The sequence below is a fragment of the Ambystoma mexicanum genome, chromosome 1p, assembly GCF_040938575.1.
Source record: "Ambystoma mexicanum isolate Mex_15411 chromosome 1p, UKY_AmexF1_1, whole genome shotgun sequence".
Lineage (NCBI taxonomy): Eukaryota > Metazoa > Chordata > Amphibia > Caudata > Ambystomatidae > Ambystoma > Ambystoma mexicanum.
In genome coordinates this window covers 964,145,325-964,166,058 of record NC_090921.1, presented here as the reverse complement: position 1 = coordinate 964,166,058, position 20,734 = coordinate 964,145,325, and the positions used below count along the sequence as shown (strand labels likewise).

At 45.1% G+C, this 20,734-nt stretch overlaps 1 protein-coding gene across 2 annotated transcripts in view; it reads right to left on the bottom strand.

The window, feature by feature from the left end:
• PRMT7 (protein arginine methyltransferase 7) overlaps positions 1-20,734 on the bottom strand; it is a 936,033-nt gene that overhangs the window by 903,827 nt on the left and 11,472 nt on the right. For both annotated transcript variants that reach the window (XM_069653680.1, XM_069653690.1), the window contains exon 2: positions 2,590-2,782. In XM_069653680.1, coding sequence (XP_069509781.1) covers positions 2,590-2,684 — 95 coding nt within the window. In that variant the 5' untranslated portion in view covers positions 2,685-2,782. The remainder of the gene's footprint in view (positions 1-2,589; positions 2,783-20,734) is intronic.

Genomic DNA, 20,734 nt, shown 5'->3' with positions numbered 1-20,734 from the left:
TGAGTGCTCTTACTCTATGTGCCTGTGCCTCAGATATTCGAGGAAATTGGGGAACTCCCTGCATATTGCGGTCATTGATCTTGAGGCCACATTCGATAGCATTGATATTAACAATCTGTGGGACAAACTACTAAAGTGGAAAATCAATACGGGTCTCTTAGAATGATCCAGCTGTAGGCATGGGGACCTATCCAGCGCCATGCCGGTTGCAAAAGGAGTGTGTCAGGGCTGTGCGCTGGCCCCCATGCTTTTTAATCTTTACCTTGCCGATCTTTGGACTGAGAGTCAAGAGTGGAAAAGTTATCCACCTAAGTGGAGGGATTTGAGGATGAATATTTTGGCATATGCTGATGATTTAGTATTGCTGGATTACACACAGGGTGGTCTACATAGAGCATTGGAGGGGTTTGAGAGATATTTGGATAAAAACAAGTTGTCAATTAATACTTCGAAATCTTTTGTTATGACTTTTTCTAAGAAACGTAACGCAAAATCCTATGCCTGGAGATTAAACATTTTTCCTGTTACTAGAGTAAACACTATAAGTTACCTAGGTATGTCGATTTCAACCATCTCCTCCACTCTGCATCAAAAAGGAAAAATGAGGGAAAAGGTATTGCCATGTATTTCTATGATCAAAGTGGTCGAATGTAAGCTGTGTATGTTCTCTTTGGCACCTCTTATAGAGTTGTATAAACTAAAAGTAACAGCAATGGTATTATATGTCTGTGAATTGACCTCATTTCAAAATCGGAGGTTCCTAAATTGCCTAGAGGGAAAAATCTGGAGGGCAGTCTTGGGCCTTCCAAAGACTACTCCAATTAGTGTGATTCATCTTGAGCTTTGTTTAATATTGTGGTGGGCCCAGTTTATAAAGCGTAGCATGACCTTGTTTTATGAACTAACCATGACAGAGGGGACTAGTCTGGGGTTGTGTCTGTAGTAATGTCTAAAAGATAGGATGAAATCGGTCCCGTTCTTGAGAAGGTTTGCGGAATGGTGTATGGCATTCGAAGAACTGACCCTGACTTAAATAACTGATTCCAATTGTGTAAACAAGAGAACGATTTGGCAATGAGATAAGATTTCTGACATGACATACCTGGACAGACTGAAGTTGTATAGGGGGGGAAGAGTTATATTAAATGCCCATGTCAAGCCCCCGGTTGTACCTCCTCAAGCTTCCGTCTCAGAAATGTAGGGATTGGTACTTAAAATTTCGGTTGAATAGTTTACCTACTATGGAGGTTATTGGGCTTAAGTTGAAATTGCCTAGAACCCTGTGGGATTGTTGGGCTTATGGGGATCCGGAAATAGAATCATTGAATCATATGGTTCTAAGCTGTACCTCCTTTAGGGAAGATGGGATTGCTTTACATGATCCTTTTATGCACTCCAAGGATCAAGCGATCACAGCTTTGCTATGGAACAGGCTTATGACGACGTCCTGTCAGGGCTTAATAATAGCATTATGTAAACTCTTGGAAAAGGTCCTCTTGAAACTTAATCTGACTGTACAACAGGAGCAGAAGGATTGGCGGGCCATTTGTGATTAACTGCGTTTACCATGTGTAATGAATATGGTTGAGAAATGAAGACTATTGTCTGTGTTGGCTTGATCTGATTTGTATGTATGTTCTGCTTTTTGATTTAATTGAGATTTGTAAATATAAGTGTAAAAGTTTAACTATAAACTAAAACACTTTTTAATAAATAAATAAAAGAAAATAGTGCTTCACATTGGATTTTACATGTTTCCAAGTGCTGGAATAAATGGGTTAATAGCTCAATTAAATGACTCTCAATTTACAGATCTCAGATTGGTGAAATGTATGTATTTAAACCTATGTGTATTTTGCACACAAATCTCTGAATTCCGAGCTTATACCGTTTTGTTGCTTCCCTCATTTACCTGTAGAGGGAACGAAGGGGGAAGTGGGGACAAGGGGGGGGGGGGTGGTGCTTGAAGATGGCTTTTTTATGGTAAAGGGAAATAATTGGGCACATTTGCAAGCAGGATTGCTGCCCATGGTCGAGAGTTACATCATTAAGATATCCAAAAATACCAAAAGGTGAAATGACTTTCTTGCAACAAACAAAAATCATATACTAATGCGATACAATGCAATAGCTTCAAAGCACCACACACCTTTTCATCAGCTATCATTAACACACTGCCATTTGACGAAGAAGCCTGTGAAACTTTAAAAGCTTGCACATTATGCCATATTAGCATACAATTTTAGGCTATTAAAACCTGGAAATCTAGTTTTATTTTTAGGCTGGTCTAACACTGGATCAAAGCTCTCTGCTGGTAAAAGTAACTTTCTTTGGATAAAGTGCAATATTGTCTTGTATCAGTGATTGTATTTTTCGAATTAAATGCCCCACACCTTATGATCCATTGGAATATTTTTGAGATATAAGAAACTAGAGTGCAATCAATGAAGTACCATACTGCAAACACGCAAAGCAACCTGTGCCTCTAACTATAAGAGACAAATAATACTGCCTGAGGTGCAAGAACACATTTAATCACAAACTGGTGTCTATAGTATTCTATATGGACAATGCTCTGCTGGTCCCCACCTTGCAATTTCTTGATGATAATCATAGTTTTCATCTTCTTCCACCCACTCCACGGCTCCCGTCGTGGGATTGGCCCTTCCGCAGAAAACCTTCATGTCAAATGCAAATCCAACTCCTTAGCGCTTATACGACGACTCCTTGCTGATCTTGGCTTGGCTTCCACTCACACAAATACTGCAGTCTAGTAAAGGCTCTGGGTTTAAAATAAGAATAACACAAAAATAACCACATGAATTAGATGAGGAATTGAACAAGAGACCCTGCCATCCAACATGAAACATCCCAAATTAAAGTTCACTCATGCAAATCACCTTCAATGAATTATTTAAAAACCAAAAACCGAGAGAACATATCATATATACCATTGGTTTGTAAACATAAGAAAGCAACTACAATAGTTGCTGGACAGGAGAATAAGAAGGAAGACTGAAATGGCTGGTAATAGGTAGGGAAGCAATCACTAGGAGACAGTTGCTGCACACTAGCGAATAGAAAAAGCAATAAAGGTGAAATTTTTTGAGGAGATGAAAAGAGGTAAGTGAGGGACAATTGTTATTGGGGATGGTAGCTCAATTATGGGGCCATTCACAAATCAGGACCAATACGAGATGTCACACAATTTGTTTTTTCACACCATAAGAAGATTTACAGTGTCATACAGTGACCGAAATAGAAATGTGATGAGCATGAGCTAAAAGCAGCTGCTGGATATCTGGCATCTACTAATAAGCAGGATCTACCTGTAGAGAGCAAGGAGCTTGTAGTACTAAGAGTCCTGCAAATCCAACTTCAAGATAACTATTCCAATAGCTGTGTGTTGTGAGAAACCAAAGGGTGTCTCACCTCCTAGTCCCCAGGGATCTCCCTCTCAGGTGGCCAGGGCATGGCCATCACCTTTGGATTCAGACCCTGGGGGTGGATCAGTGCAGGAAGAACACCTGGGTGTGGGGTCCTCGGGGAGTGGGGGTGAGGCGACCAATGGCGAGACGCGGTATTCCCCCATTCCCATAAACATGACTCATCCTATTTCATAGTATTCTCTGATGTCCCAACTCCCACCCATCTTTTCCACACAAACACTGGCCCGAGGAATAGGGCGACTGAGAGTAACAAGGCTAACCATAACACATCCCATTGGACATGTCCCGTTAATCGGGTCAGGCAACGTCAGGCACTTGACTTTAATCACATACATCTGATACCCGTTAGCTCTCCCCACACGGATAAAAGGTGGAACATAGAGACACACTCTGAGCAAGGTGGAACACGAGAAGCAGCAGAACTTCCAGGGCGAAGGCGAACCTACTGGAGCAGAGTGACAGATCGAGGGACGAGAGCCTGGGGTGAAGGAACCCAGGAGTTCCCTGCAGGAAGTCATTGCCTTCAAAGAATCATAAGAGATACACAGAGAAGGCCAGACAAGAAAACTGCATTGTGTTTCAAAGCCGCCTGCGACGCTCTCCCTCTCGGGTGAACTACAGAGTTGGGGAGGCAAGGCCAAGCCTCTAGTACGAATCTTGACTTGTGAATCAAAAGGCAAAGACAAGAAAGGAATGCACACAGCCAGTGAGTTGTTGAGCAGCATGAAACACTGGTGTGCATTAAAGGAAGATTGAAGTTGCAAAAGTATATCACACAATTGAAGGCTGCACGCATGTGGATGAAACTTGAGGAAAAAAAGGAAGTGTGGTGAACTTTAAATTACGATAACTGTAAAAGCCAGTGATAGAGAGTAGCGGAGTGGTCCGGCGAAAGGAAGTAGCACACTCGAAAGTCTCTGCAAAAGGTGAAATGTTTTATTAAAAAGCCAAGAAGTGAATGAATTTTAAAGAGCGTGATGATCAAGATTGACCCTGGCAAAAGGGGAAGTAGAGAATGAATATTGAACTCTTGTGCTTAGGAAATCGAACTCCATAGACCAAGAAACCCTGGGGCAAATAACACAGGAGTCCGAGTTGAAAGGAGAGTCGAAGTGGTCCTGCGGTGGTCTATAGTAAAAGCCTTGCACATTCAAAAGTCTTCGACATCAGGAAAAGGTCAGAGCCTGACAGAGGGAGGTGAAAACGTAAAGTGTGTTAAGTTAGCGGAAAGGAACCCTAACGAAGGAGAATAAAGCTTGGGGAAGGGAACCCCTCCAATGCTGTGAGTAATAGGTCCAAGCCCGACAAAGGGAATTTTTGGTTGAACTGTGAACCTTTTTGTTGAACGTTGAAAGAACTTTTTTTAACACTGCAAAAGTGACTTTAACGTGGAAGGCAGGCAAGTCTCAATACACGTTTTGAACTGCTTTTTTTGAGAACCTGAGCCAGAGTGTGTCTTCCCGTCTATGGGAACTGCCTTACTCCGTGCTGTCCAACGTGGGCAGGAGAAGTGACTGTTACGCTCACCTGGTTCCCGCGGGGGCATTGAACGGAACAGCAGTGGTCTCCACCAGCGTGACTCATAGGGCAGAGATGGCTGACTGGACTGGCCCTCCTAGTTTTGTCTGCTTGACCCGTAAGAGTAGTTTCCTGAAAACAGTAGAAGGGAGTTAGCCACCCGTGGATTGCGAGGATACCTGCACCCAAATCGTTCCGACTGAACATCTCCAATATTCCTCTTATGTCCTCACCTAAGTGCTTGAAATGATGAGCTCTCCATCCTGCGCTGATTGCAGGGGCACGTAGAATGCCAGTTACTTCACTGGATCGAAGGAATAGGGTGAGTTCCAGACGAAATAGGGCTCTAGGGTATGTGGCGTGGAGCCGTAATTATATAGTCTTTAGAGTTCCAATGTCTGCTATTCACTCATTTTCCCTTTATTTATCTTGCAGCTTGGCCCGAAAGGAATTCTCCTGATTGGCAGCGGGTCGCACTAAGGTAAGAGTCTGTTTTACCGAGCACTGTCCGGTAGAAAATAATGATGCTAAATGTCTCTAACCAAGTGCTTTTGTCTTCTTACTGGTGCGGCGTAAGAAGATGCTGGTTGCCGAAGAATTATACCTTGGGCGGCAAATCAAGTAAGTGCCTGGCAGTAACCAAGATTGTCTATGTTTGCTCTCGGCGCACCTTGTTTTTTCTTGTCTTCCTCTAGGTGCCGAGAATGCAGCTACGAAGAGATGTAAGCTGCGCCGGATTGTGTAGATGCTGTGAAGACTGGTAAGTATGGCACGGCGCAGCTGCTAGCGGTGCAAAGCGTTTATTTTTTCAAAGTCTTTTTCCTTGTGCAGGAATGCGGTGGAGTCAGGAGCCGATGAAGATTAGAAGGTAGGTTCTTGCTCTAACCTTTTCTTCTTCTTCCCTTCTTCCCAGGATGCGGTCCGGATTCGGAGCGGGCATGACCGGTAACAGGATGCTGGCTGTAGGCACGGTGAGCGTTACGCTGCTGAATGCAGAATAACGCGAAGCGTGTTCTGCTCTTCGGGCGTGGTTTAAATAGCTCCCAAAGTACTCCCAGGTAAATAGTTCCAAGCACCACACCCAAGTAAAAAAATAGTCCCTGAAGAAAAGTAGTCCTTCCCTGGCCTCACAAAGGTCAATGCTCGAGTCCCTTGCAGCATGGTCTGCATGAGGTACGTTTGACTGTATGAGCCTGGCGCCTACGGCGCCAGGACTGATCCCATATATGAGCCTGGCACCTACGGCGCCAGGACTGAATCCATAAAGCCCCCAACCGGGGCTTTGTGGGTTCCAATAAGGGGCTGGATGTCTGCCCTCTGGACTGATGGACTTGATCCGGAAGTCCGATGGTAGGCATCATGACAGCACTCCCCCCCCCAAGGCCCCTCCTAAGGTTGTCCTTCTCTCTGGTCCTGGCTTATCTGGGAAATTCCGATGGAATTTCTTCACCAACCGGGGTGCATGAACGTGATCGCTAGGCTCCCATGACCTTTCTTGTGGCCCGTAACCCTTCCAGTCGACTAAGTAAAAAAAGTCTTGATTTAACCATTTTAGAGTCCAGAATGTCTTTAACTTCAAAATCGGGTTCTCCGTCTATTAAGATGGGGCCTGGTGGTTTGGCTAGTCGTGTTCCAGGTTGTACTGGTTTCAGGAGTGAAACATGAAAGACGGGGTGAATATGCATAGTTGGAGGTAAGTCCAACTTAACGGCCACTGGGTTGATAATGGCTTTAATAGTATAAGGTCCCAAGTATCTAGGGTTAAAAGGTCCGAGTTCCCTTTTAAGGTATGTGTTTCGTAGCCAACCAAACTTGGTCTTCAATCTGATCATGCGGGGCTTCACTTCTGTTGAGCTGCAGTGTTCTTGTATCTTTCTTTAGTTTGTCTCAAATGTTCTGTTGCTCTTTCAAGGGCTTGTGTAATAGCAGCGTGTAGATGATTCACTGTGGGCATTTCTAAGTGTTGAGGTGAGTCAAGTTCGGAGGTCCGAGGGTGACGCCCATATATGGTATAAAAGAGACTTTGTCTGGTTCCTGAATGCAAGGAGTTGTTATATGCATATTCAGCTATCCATAAGATTTCCTTTCAGTTGTTTTCGGTTTGATGTGACAGACAAGATAGGTATTGTTCAACAGTTTGGTCGGTCGTCTCCGTCTGACCATCGGTCTGGGGATGATGGCTGGTTGACAGCCTTGCGTCGATTTGAGCCAATTGACAGCATTTTCTCCAGGACTGTGAAATAAACTGGCTACCTCAATCGGAGACCAATACAGAAGGAAATCCGTGTATTCGAACTAAATTTTCAAGAAATTCCTTGGCCAAGGTCGAGGCTGTAGGTAGCCCTTTCAGAGGAATAAAATGAGCCATCTTGGAAAAAAGGTCCACTATGACCAGGATGGTGTTAAATCCGTTACACGGAGGGAGATCAGTGATAAAGTCCAAAGATAAGGTGTGCCATGGTGTGGGTGGAGTGTCCAAAGGTTGTAACAGGCCAGCTGGTTTCTTCTTCAAGGTCTTGTTTTGGGCGCAAATACCACAGGACATCACAAATGTTTTCACGTCTTTTCGCCAGGTTGGCCACCAAAATTGTCTTTTAATCTTGGCTTCTGTCTTTGCGATTCCAGGGTGTCCTTCAATTAGAGCATCATGGTAATTGGAAATAACTAATTATTGTAAATTCTTTGTTTGGTAGAAATAGATGACCTTTATAGTACGGTAGATGATCGTTAACTGAATAATCCTGGCCTTTGTTTGACCAGTCCTGTAAGGCTGCATGATAGAAAAGTTGTTGGACCTTTAAATGGATGTCTTCCAAAGTTTGTAGAGTTGTTATGCCCAGGATTCTTTTCTCTGAAATTCTAGGCACTGGTTCAGGGTTGGAATATGCTTCTCCCATTCCAATACGAGATAAGGCATCTGCTTTACAATTTTTCACAACCTGGTCGATAAGTAATCACAAAGTCAAATTCCGCAAAGAATAAGGCCCATCTAAGTTGACGTGAAGATTGGGCCCTGGCTGTCTTTAAATATTGCAAATTTCTGTGATCGGTGATTACAATGATGGTATGCCTAGCACCGAGAAGATAATGCTGCCAGGCCTTGAATGCAGACTTGATAGCCAGTAGTTCTTTGTCGGTAACTGCATAGTTTAATTCGGGTGCTGACAATTTTCTTGACCAGAATGCTACTGGATGAAGTTGGCCAGTTTCAGGATCCCTCTGGGAAAGAACAGCCCCCATGGCTAAACTGGACGCATCTGCTTCAACAACGTATGGAAGCTCGGGACGTGGGTGCCTTAAGACAGGTGCAGACGTGAATTTTTGTTTTAGATCCTGGAAGGCCCTTTCTGCTTCTTCTGTCCATGAAAAGAGTTTATTATTTCACAAGAGTGCTGTGATGGGATGTACAATATGTGAGAAGTTAGGGATAAATCTGCAGTAGAAATTAGCAAATCCAAGCATGCTTTGTACTTCTTTAACCGAGGTGGGAGAAGGCCACTTAAGGATGGCGTCCACTTTTCGAGAGTCCATTAGAACTCCATTTGGGGTCAGGATAAATCCAAAGAATTCCACTTCTGTAGAGTGAAAAGTGCATTTTTCCAATTTCGCATATAGCTTATGCTGGCGTAGTTTTTCAAGGACTGCACGAAGGTGCTTAACATGATCTGATTCAGAGGAAGAGTACACTAGGATGTCATCTATATAAACAACGATGCAGACATCAATGAGTTCCCGAAGGACATCGTTCATAAAATACTGGAAGGCTGCCGGTGCATTGTACAGCCCGAAAGACATCATTTGATACTCGAACAATCCGTACTTGGTGCGAAAGGCGGTCTCCATTCAACGCCTTTTCTTACACGTACCAGGTGATATGCCGCTCGGAGGTCTAACTTCGTATAGATACGAGCATCCTTTACTTGGTCCAGTAGTTCCGGGATAAGAGGCAGCGGGTATCGTTTTTTTACCGTAATTTGGTTTAAAGCACGATAATCTATACACGTTCTAAGGTCACCTTTTTTGGCACGAAGAATTACGCTGAGGCGGCTGGGGACTTGGATGGGCGAATAAAACCATTGGCAAGATATTGATCTAAATATTGTCAAAGGTGAAGGTTTTTGGGTTCCGTAAGGGCGTAAATCCTACTGCATGGAACTTGGGCACCGGGTGTGAGATCGATCTGACAATCGTATGATCTGTGAGGTGGTAGCGTATTTGCTTGATCCTTCTGAAAAACATCCTGAAAGTTTGGATATTCCTGAGGTAACTGAGTAGTTGAATTTGTGACTGAGGCCAGGCTTTTGTTCAAAGTTTTTTTTGGATAACAAGTGTGCACACAATCCGGGAAGGTCATTCTCTTTTCTCGCCATTCAATACAACGATTATGCGTTTCCAACCATGGCATTCCCAGAATTATTTGGAACTGTGGTGCCTTGATTAAGTCAAACACAATACTTTCTCGATGCCCATCTTGACCCAACAGCGTCATCTCTGTAGTGGAATCAGTTACTGGTCCAGAGGCAATTTCAGTTCCATCGACAGTTGTGATGACCTCTGTTGCGATCTTTTTGCAAAGAGGTAGGTTCATCCTTGAGGCCAATTCGTGGTCCATATAGTTCCCTATGGCTCCGCTATCAATGTAATGTATGCTCTTACTGCGTGCATATGAGATGGCTGCCTAGGATCAATAAGGACCATTGGTATGATGAGATGCGAGGTCCGAGCGTCCTTCTTCATGCTCGGCAAGTGGACCTCTACGCTTGTCGGGCGTGGTCGTTTCCCGAGTCAGACTCCATGAGGCTTTGGTCAGCAGCTCCTACCACCTTCTTGGGTGGTTTTACTGGGCAATCCCGTAGGAAGTGTCCCGAAGATCCCCAGTACAGGCACAGTTGTAACTGCCGTCTCCTTTCTCTTTCCTTATGAGTCAGAGGTCCCTTAACCCCCCCCCCCCGGTCTGCATAGGTTTGATGCATCTGTTCCCTTGGGGGTAACATTATCCTTGGGCTTAACAAATACCCGATTCTCGAATTTAGCTCTATCAGTCTTTCTATTCTGAAGTCTGTGATCTAACTGACCCACCAGATCTATATATTCAGAGCACTCCTGAGGTGGATTCACCACTTGTGCTAAAACGTCATTGAGCTCACCTCGAAGTCCTAGATGAAATAACGTAATCCGCTTTGCCTCTGGCCATCCGGTTTCCACCACCAACCTATTGAAGGTTGCGATGTAGGTGAACAGATCCTGATTACCCTGACGTAGGGACAAAAGTTTGTTATCCAGGGCTTGTCCTTGTGAGTGTCGGGCAAACAGTCTTTCCATGCTTAATTGAAAACCCTGGAAATCCCGAAGAAGAGGGTCATCCTGATTGACTAGTGGAATCGACCAATCTGCTGCACTGCCGCTGAGATAAGATAAAACAAAGGCTACCTTTGCTTGGTCATTAGGAAAGGCTCCAGGTCTACATAGAAAATGCAAGCGGCACTGGTTCATAAACACAGCAAACCTTCTTGGGTCCCCTGCAAAGCGTTCAGGTGGTGCTAAGGGAATATTTCCAGGTAAAAGTACTTGCACAGGGTTACTTGTTTGAGCGTGAGTTGGGGTACCCCAGAGTCCAGGTAGGGGTGTTTGCCCAGCTTGGTTTTGCAATAGTGGCTTAGCAAGATCGTTAGTGCGTTCCTTAGACACAATCACCTCTCCGGAGAGCATTGGTTTCTTGGCGGGCGGAATGCACTTCGGCCCCGAGTTCTCCCAGTAACTGGGCTAGTTAGTCAGTTTCTGAGGTCTCCATAACGCCCAGGTGGGAATTTGTATTGAGGCTTTGCGTTCTGTTACGCTCACCTGGTTCCCGCTGGGGCGTTGAACGGAACTGAACAGCAGTGGTCTCCACCAGCGTGACTCGTAGGGCGGAGACGGCTGACTGGACTGGCCCTCCTAGTTTTGTCTGCTTGACCCATAAGAGTAGTTTCCTGAAAACAGTAGAAGGGAGTTAGCCACCCGTGGATTGCGAGGATACCTGCAGCCAATTCGTTCCCACTGAACACCTCCGATATTCCCTTTATGTCCTCACCTTAGTGCTTGAAATGATGAGCTCTCCATCCTGTGCTGATTGCAGGGGCACGTAGAATGCCAGTTACTTTACTGGATCGAAGGGGTATGTGGCGTGGAGCCGTAATTATAAAGTCTTTAGAGTTCCAATGTCTGCTATTCACTCATTTTCCCTTTTCCTTTATTTATCTTGCAGCTTGGTCCGAAAGGAATTCTCCTGATTGGCAGCAGGTCGCGCTAAGGTAAGAGACTGTATTACCCAGCACTGTCCGGTAGAAAATAATGATGCTAAATGTCTCTAACCAAGTGCTTTTGTCTTCTTACAGGTGCGGCATAAGAAGATGCTGGATGCCGAAGAATTATACCTCGGGCGGCAAATCAAGTAAGTGCCTGGCGGTAACCAAGATTGTCTATGTTTGCTCTCGGCTCACCTTGTTTTTTCTTGTCTTCCTCTAGGTGCCGAGAATGCAGCTACAAAGAGATGTAAGCTGCGCCAGATCGTCTAGATGCTGTGAAGACTGGCAAGTATGGCGCGGCGCAGATGCTAGCGGTGCGACGCGTTTATTTTTTCAAAGTCTTTTTCCTTGTGCAGGAATAAGGTGGATTCAGGAGCCGATGAAGATTAGAAGGTAGGTTCTTGCTCCAACCTTTTCTTCTTCTTCCCTTCTTCCCAGGATGCGGTCCGGATTCGGAGCGGGTGTGGCAGGTAACAGGATACTGGCTGTAGGCACGGTGAGCGTTACGCTGCTGAATACAGAATAACGCGAAGGGTGTTTAAATAGCTTCCAAAGTATTCCCAGGTAAATAGTTCCAAGCACCACACCCAAGTAAAAAAATAGTCCCTGAAGAAAAGTAGTCCTTCCATGGCCTCACAAAGGCCAATGCTCGAGTCCCTTGCAGCATGGTTTGCATGAGGTAACTTTGACTGTATGAGCCTGGCGCCTATGGCGCCAGGACTGAGCCCGTATACGAGCATGGCGCCTATGGCGCCAGGACTGAATCCATAAAGCCCCTAACCGGGGCTTTGTGGGTTCCAATAAGGGGCTGGATGTCTGCCCTCTGGACTGATGGACTTGATCCGGAAGTCCGGGGGTAGGCATCATGACAGTGACTCAGCCACTTTTATTCTTTGCATTTTTCCACTGATTATCTTGCATATATATTCCCCTTTACCCACTTTTTGTATAAGAGGTAGGACAGGCATTAGGTTTTGTAGTATAGGCCATTTTGATTTGACGGACTGACTAGGACTGTGGTTTCTTTATTGTTTGGTGGTTTTGACTACTCCCATTTTAGCTTTAGGGCAAAGTAGCAGTTTTTCCAAACCCTGAGAACTCAAAGAAGATTTTATAAATTGTACCTTTTGTGTCAGTTTCATACTTGTGATACCCTTATAGTGTGCATTATATGACTCCTTGCACTTTAAATAGTTTCTAGATGAGTTCTACTGCTCCTTTACACAGATTTCCAAACACATATAGTTAATATCACATACGTATGTTTTTATGGTAATAACTGGCCTGCCAGTGAAATATACCTCCAATAAGATGTTCGCCTTACCCTAAACAGGCTCTTCAAGCAAACAGGAGCTAAATAGCTCTGAGCTCTCAAATTGTGAAACCTGTCTATGGCTACAGAGATGAAGCAAGTTTGGAGTGGAACCGAACCTCGGGAAGAGGTCAGTGTGCATTAGAAAGCATGGGGAAGCCTCGTCAAAATGTTTAGTCTTATGGGTCAGGCAGCAGAATGAAGTACTGTTAAGTGTGGGGGGAGCTAGGAGGGGAACATGAGATGGTCATGGATTTGACACCCAAACAGTAATCCGAGGCAGGGGCAAATAACTTTATTTTCTTCTCTGAATACATTTGATATAGGAAGGATTTGGCTGAAATGCTAACATTGTGTCGAAGAGGCTAGTGTTACGCTCACCTGGTATCCACAGGGACGCCACCCAGCTGGGTTACTCGCTAGTATGCTTCTCAGCTTTGCCCTGATCTGTGGGGAAGGTTCTGCCTTGTAGTAGAATTAGGTGTGCTCTCCGTCCTGCCTTCTTTGCAGGGGCGCGTTGTCTTTCATGGGCGAGTGCGGTCCAGTTACTTCACTGACACCGGCCCGTTTGATATTGTTCAGGAAGCTGTTCTTTAGTTTTTTTGCTATCCTGCATGCCTTTCTTTGTTTAAAATGTCTCTTTTTTCTCCCCTAGGTATGCGGAGCTTCAGCGCCGCGAACTGGCTTGGTTGAGCCCCGCTGGTAAATGAGGGCGCATTAAGAGCGCTATGATGCGGTAAGTAAGCGCTATGAGTAGCGCTGCAAAGTCTTGCCTTTGCTAACCTGTGTTTTCCTTCCTTGTAGGTCGCAGTGTTCTTCAGCGTGAGTGGAATGTCCGGAGTGGTGCCAGGCGAGAGGCGACCAGCCAGGTAAGCCTTTTGAAAAGTTTGTAATTTGTAAATGTCTCTACAGCTTTTTTAATGTTGCCTCTATCTTCCTCTTTCAGGTCGTTCTGTCCGGGAGGCGTGCAGATTCGAGGAAGCTGTTCTCAGTAGCTGCAAGTGTTTAAAGATGAAGACTGCAGGTAAGATGCTGCTGCTAATGATGTTCCTTTTGTCTCCTTGCAGGTTCTGCTTCTCCGAGGTTCGAGGGAATAGCTGGACACGGTGAGCGTCACGTTGCAAGCTGCAAAGTAACACGAAGCATGTTTTGCAGTCAAGGTGTGGTTTATATAGCCCAGGTAAAGTAGAACCAGGGAAAGTAGTTCCAGGCCTGCCACACCCAAAACACTAGACCGCATAGCTTGGTTCTTGGGAACCAAGCTATGTGGATGCCTCCATGTTGGCTGACAATACAATAAAGTAGTTCCCAAGCACATTGTTGTTCATGGTGTATGAGCCTGGCGCCATAGGCTCCAGGACTGGCCCCATGAGGGCTTTTGAAGAGGATGCCAGGCTCTAGAGGCCCGAGTCCTGACTCCACCTGGCCAATGGGTTTGCCAGAGGGTGTTTTGGGCGAGGGTCGCGACAGCTAGTGAGTAGGAAATATTGTTACGCTTGAATGAGGAGACCCACTTTTCAGAATCAGTTGGAAAGCCTGAGTCTCAAATAAGCACAATTGACAAAAAATATGTACTCAATCATAGAATGCCGTAAATATAAAGGTTTTCCAACATTTGAAAGTATTTATTTAAATTCAGGTCAGTGGAAGTGCATCCCACATTATGATGGTTTATAAAATAAATCAAGATCTACTGGGATGTACAATCACACTACAAGACAAAACAGGAACTAGCACATGTGGACCACAATATACAAAAACAACATGTTATGTGCAACTAACAGCATTAAGTGGCACATCGTCAGATTAACAAATGACCTACTATCTTGTATATAATCTGAATATCTCCAATACTTACATCACAATACAATCAGGACTGATCCAAGCCCCTCTCATCATTTCTAAACACAGTCTATAACAATCTATATGCAAGTAACAATTGCCCGAACTAACACAGAAATAAACCATTCCCGATCCAAAAAGGCAATCGTTTTGCATCGGGAGCTCAGTGACGCCATCACGTTGCGTCGCGACGCTCCGGACGCACTACTTATGGTGGTCATTTTGAGAGATGCATCGGACACTCGAATCCGATGCATCTCTGCAAAATAGAGCCGCAATCAAACGAACTGGAAACAACATGAACCGCAGGTAAGCCCCTGAATGCCATTACACTTTAGATTCGATTTAAACAAAAGTGGGAGCAATTATTGTTGTTACAACTAAAAGCGGTCCTTCTCTTATAGAGACCGCATGGCAGACTGCCAAGTAACAGCCAGACCAGGCGATCCTTAACCGAATGAACACAAGTAACATAATACCCATTGGAATATAGTAAACAAGTAAGTGATATTGAAAATGCAATCTAGTAACTGTTAATTGACATCCAAGAGCTTATGATTATAAAGGCAATTTCTCTTGTCTCCCCCCTTTTTTCTCATAGCCCAACAGCTCGATTTACAATAGAGACAGTGCCTTATCACAATCCCCTCCTGAAGAACCATGCCTAATGTAAGCATGGGGAAACATGTGTAGAGGGTGCCAGAAGGTACTAGAGGGTGCTAGAAGGAACTAGTGCACAAACAAGCAAATGAAGTTTACAATTTTTCTTTATTGAATATAAGAAATGTAATTGCAAAGGTTAATGAAAATGAAGTTAAAATTTTCAAACCAATCGCAGCAAAAAATGTGAATGAACATGAAAATGAATTTATAATTTTCAAACAAATCGAAATAAGAAATGTGAATGAAAATGAGCCCATGATTTTCAAAGAAATCGAAAAAACAAAAATTGAATACATTTCATTAACAATGGAGTAACTGAAAAGTTTATTTCTTGAATGCCATTTACAATTTGGAGCGCATAGTGGAGTCTTTGTGGTGTTTGTATGTTACATGTTATTACTGACATTGGTCAGTCGCAATGTTTTCAGCTCCACATGCAGCAAACAAAGTAGCCAAGTGAAATACAGACAAAACTTTGAAAACCAAGGTAGCTCGCAACAGTTGCTAAACAGACTGAAACTTCATTATACTCTCCCACTTGCCCTGCGAATTACTATAGACCATCTTGCCTTTTGCCGTCTTCTGAAGACACATCTCTTCTAATCCCTCACGACATGCTACTGTTGCCAGCGGCATGATGCCTTTTGTGAACATGCGCTTAGAAAATAAGGATAACATAACAAACATAACATAACTTGTGGTGAGCCAGCCAGGCAGTGACCATTCTCCCCTTACTCATTCAGTAAGCTCTGTGTTTGGATCCCCAGCCACCATTACTAAAGTTGTACTGGTCAACAAAGTGGTTCAAAAAGCCCTCCAAGTTTACAAACCAGCTACCAGAAATTAGGGCCATTTTAGAAATCATTCAGGGGGATCAATACCAGGGGGAAAATAGTGGTTAAAAATTAAGAAATCCTCATTGAGGTACTTGGGGCAAACTGTTCTTTTTCATCTTCCAACTAGGGGCAACCACACCAAAGTGGGATTGGGGATGCTCCCTGGTATGATTTTGAATGCAGACTAATGAAATGCCAGCTAAATAAGGCTGTAAGGAAAGGGACTATATCCATGGAGAATTAGTTCAACCTCAAAAGTGCATACGAAAACCCTTTGAGGGAAAAAAGAGAATATATACAATTAGTCTCTGGGACTTAATGGAGAATGCTGTGCTAAGGAAAGATGTTAAACAATTCTGGAATTTAGTGGCTAAATACTTTGAAGACCTAAGAGGATCTATAGAAAGGATTAGTTATTTCCCCCCAAAATATTTTAATCCAGCAATCTAGACTTGGTGAAACCTTTCCAGAGAAGCGATATTGGTTTCTCTGAGGAGGACACCTTATTATCTATCAAGTCTATGTCCTATGAGAAAGCTGCAGGACCTGATGAACTACGCTCTTATGTTTTTAAATGGCACCGCGATTGGTGGGCCCAGATTCTTACTTCCCTTTTCAATGCTATTATAGTCTGGTGGGGATTACACGAAAGTTTTGGAGTGAGACTCTCATTATTACAATTAAAAAAAAAAAAAAAAAGGCTTCACTGGGGATCCCAAGTGCTATCGCCCGATTTCTTTATTAGATTTGATAAATTAGCTCTTTGGTAAATGCTTAATGCATAGACTTGAGCATTGGCCCTCATCCCAAGCAGGGTTTAGAAAGGGATTCTTCACACTTGCCCACTGCTTTGTATTAAACATTCTGGTTGAAAAATATTGTAGGGTTAGATGATCTTTCTAGAGTGGGTACCGCCTCTGTCATCCCTTTGCAATCCTACTTCTCTTTTGAATGCCTGGTCTGCAGGCTCTCTATCTCTCCTGGCCTCTCTCCAACTGTGGCCACCATCTACAGGCCACCTGGCCAGGTTGCCCTCTTCCTCTCTGAATGGGCCGCCCTCTCCGCTTCTCTCCTTGCCTCTACTTCTCATCTTCTCCTCGCGAGATATCAACATCCACCTGGATGCTTCTAATCCTTCCTCTGGGCTTTTCCACAACCTCTGCGACACTCTCTCTCTTTCCATTCTGCCCTCTGGCGAGACACACTCTGCCAAACTCATCACCTCAGGCATCCCCTCTCTAACCCTCTCCCCACTCCTCTCTCTGGAACTGACCACTTTCTACTCTCCTCTCATCTGAAACTCTCTATCCCTCAGGCAGAGCCCTCCAGCACTGCCACCTACCTTCTCAGTCATTCGGCCCATGAAGCTTCCGTCAGTGAATGCCTTTGCCTCTACTTTCTCTGCTCCTCCTACTACTGCGGCAGACACACACCCCAACACAGCCCTTTCTATTCTGCATCTTTCTATTTCCAACACCCTGGACATCCTTGCCCATGTCATGATAATCCGGCTGAAGCCTATCTCCAAGTGCAACTCTTGGTATGATTCTGACCTCACCGTCCTTGAGCTTGATCTCCTCGGTCTCAAGGCCAGCTCTGTCATGAGGTTTGACACTCTCCTCCCTGAAGGCTACAAGATCCTCTCTGAACCCAGAACCAACCATCCAGGAGGTGGAGTAGCTCCGATCTTCCCAGAGTGGATCCCTGCTTCTGTCATTCCTAGGCCTACTCCTCCTTTGAAGCCCTGGTCTGCAGGCTCTCTATCTCTCATGGCCTCTCTCTTACTGTGGCCACCATTTACAGGCCACCTGGCCAGGTCGTCCTCTTCCTCTCTGAGTGGGCCAACCTCTCCTCCGCTCTCCTTGCCTCCACCTCTCAACGTCTCCTCACTGGGGACCTCAACATGCATATGGATGCTTCTAACCCCTCCTTGGAGCTCTTTTTCAATCTCTGCGACTCTTTCTCTCTTTCTATTTTACCTTCTGCGGACACACCCTAGATGCTCTCATCTCCTCAGTCATCCCCCTTTCTAACCCTCTCCCTACTCTTCTCTCTTGGACTGACCACTTTCTTCTCTGTACCCGCCTAACACTCTCTGTCCCATAGGTGAAGCCGACCCCAGTACTGCCACCCACCTTCTCGGTCATCCGGCCCATGAAGCGTGTGTCAGTGTAGGCTTTCGCTGCTACTTTCGCTCCTCCTCCTACGCCTGCAGCTGAATCACACTCTCACACAGCTCTCTCTAACCTGCATCTCTCTATCCAGAACACTCTTGATGTCCTTGTCCTTGCACCTGTCATGAGGATCTGTTTGAAGCCCACCTCCAAGTCCAATACAAGTATGACTTCAACCTCTCCACCCTTAAACGCAAGTGCAAGGTGGCTGAGAGGAAGTGGAGGGCTTCGGGCACATCCTCTGACAAACTGGCCTGCATCCTGCTCCAAAGGCTATACAGACTCATTGTCCTGTCCAATAAGAGAGCACACATTCAAGCCTGCGTCTCTGCGGCCTCTAACAACACGGCCGAACTCTGTAATATCTGCAAGGAACTGGCCAATTCTGTTGCTGTCTCTACCTCTCGCGTTCCCTCCCAGGCCCCCTGTATGGTTCTGGCCTATCACTTCTCCGCTAAAACTCAGGACATCCTGTCGTCTATCTTCTCTTCCTCTCTCGGCCCCCCTTTGGCCATTTTTCCCCCTCCTCCTCCTTTCTCCTCTTTTTCTCTGACAACACCTGACAAGGTTTCTAGACAAGTCTGATCTATGAAAGTGTCATCCAAACAGGTGCTCCCCTGCTACTCCACAACCATAAAGGACCATATTGCCACCCTTGTTCCAGCCTTGGATGATTTCTGTAATCACTCTTTCACGCCTGGAACTTTCCCCTCTCCCCTTAAGGACTCCCTTGTGCACCCCCTCCTGAAGAAGCCGTCTGCCGATCCTACCTGCCAATCTCCATCACAACTTTCCTTGGCAAACTCTTGGAAAAGCTGGCCATCCCCCAGCCTACTCTCCACACTGAATCTGTTGGTTGTCTCCATGACCATCAGTCTGGCTCTCCTGAACACCCATGAAGATCTGCTCTCTAACCTTAAATCCAGCATTCCTTCTGTCCTCATCCTCCTTGATCTTTACTCTGCTTTCAACACGGTCAACCACGCCATCCTGATCAATGGACTCCGCGAGCACCTGGGCATCATGGATCAGGCCCTGGAGTGGCTGACCTCCTTCCTTTTGGACAGCCCCACCCAGGTCCAACTTGGTCCCTTTCTCTCCGCCACCTCTCCCTCTCTACCTTTGGCGTTCCCCAGAGCTATATCCCCTCACCCTGGTTTTTCAACCTCTACTTGGCCCCTTTGGCCCACCTAAGCTCTACCTACTCCTCTAACTTTCAGTGTTATAGGGATAACACTCAGCTTTCCTTCTGGCTCTCCTCAGCCTCCTCTCCCACTCATTCCTGACTGTCAATCCGCGATTCAGGATTGGTGCACCTCCAACGATCTCTGCCTTAACACCAGTAAGACATTTATCCTTCTCATTGGGACCCCGGCCCCTGCTGTACCGACTTGTTGCTTGGTTACCCTCAGAGTCTCACTGGGACCAGGCTCTTTCTTGATCAGTCCACCTTGCTTTGCCTCCGGACCTACCACACATTTAGGGCCCGTTACTGTAACCCTACAGTGCCTTGTTCTCCTTGCACTACCCAGAGCCGTGCTGCCCTGGCTGCACTTACTCAGAGCATTGCTGCCCTGTTTTCCCCTCCCCTCTCCCTTGCACTTCCCCCCTCCCTTTCCCCTTGCACTTCTCGTTCTCACACTTGCATGATCTGAATGACACGAGGCCTAGTAAGATCGTTTGTCTTGTCCTCCCTCTGTCTTGTCACGGCTAGAAACACTTGTGTACAGGCGCACTATAAATGACTTATACATATATCATACATTGTATCGTGCTTTTTTGGACTTGTAAAAGCCATTCGACTCCATAGATATGATATGATGTGGCATTTTAAACGTGCCTGTACACAATATACGAATATTCTATGGGGGAAATGGGTACCCTTTAAAGTATGCAAAGGCCTTCTACACCTACTCCAAGCCTGTTATATAAACACTTATGCAGCATTACACTGCTCCCAAATGGGGGGGGGTTTACATCACATTTTGTAACAAAGGTGTGAAACAAGCATGTTCGTTGACCCCACTCCCATTTATTTTTCTCAGATTTTAAGCCTGTGACTAGTGGTCATAATGTATCCCCATTGTGCATTTCCTTTGTGGAAGATACAGCTCTGTTGGACTTGACACCTGGAGGGGTTCCAAAGAAGTCTTGTATATGCAGATTGATATTTCAGTACTAAAAAGTTCAAATTAAATATGCAAAAAAACGATTATGGTATTTGGGAAGGGGGAAATTACTGTGCATGTTATTTGAACGGAGAAAAAAAATAGATGTTGTGGGCTCGTACTGATATCTTGTCCCGACATTCGATAGGAGTGGAAATGGACAAGTCATTAAAATCACAGCTGAGAAAGCTACAGTTCGAATGGAAGGTCTATGAACATTTTCTTTTTACAAATGCAGTGCATGCATACTTAAGGAATGTTTAGAAGTACATCCGGCCAAGGTAGGTCCGAAACTACTGTATGATACGATAGGTTATTTATAACGCGCTTAATACCCAGAGGTTTCTAAGCATGGCCCGGGGATCGAAACTGTGGTGCTCAGTGTCGTGTTGCTTCCAAGGCGAGCATGTTGCCCCCGAGCTATCCCCCAGAGACACGTGCGAGATTTGGGGTTATAGCTGTGCTACAGAACAAAATGCTGACAAAAT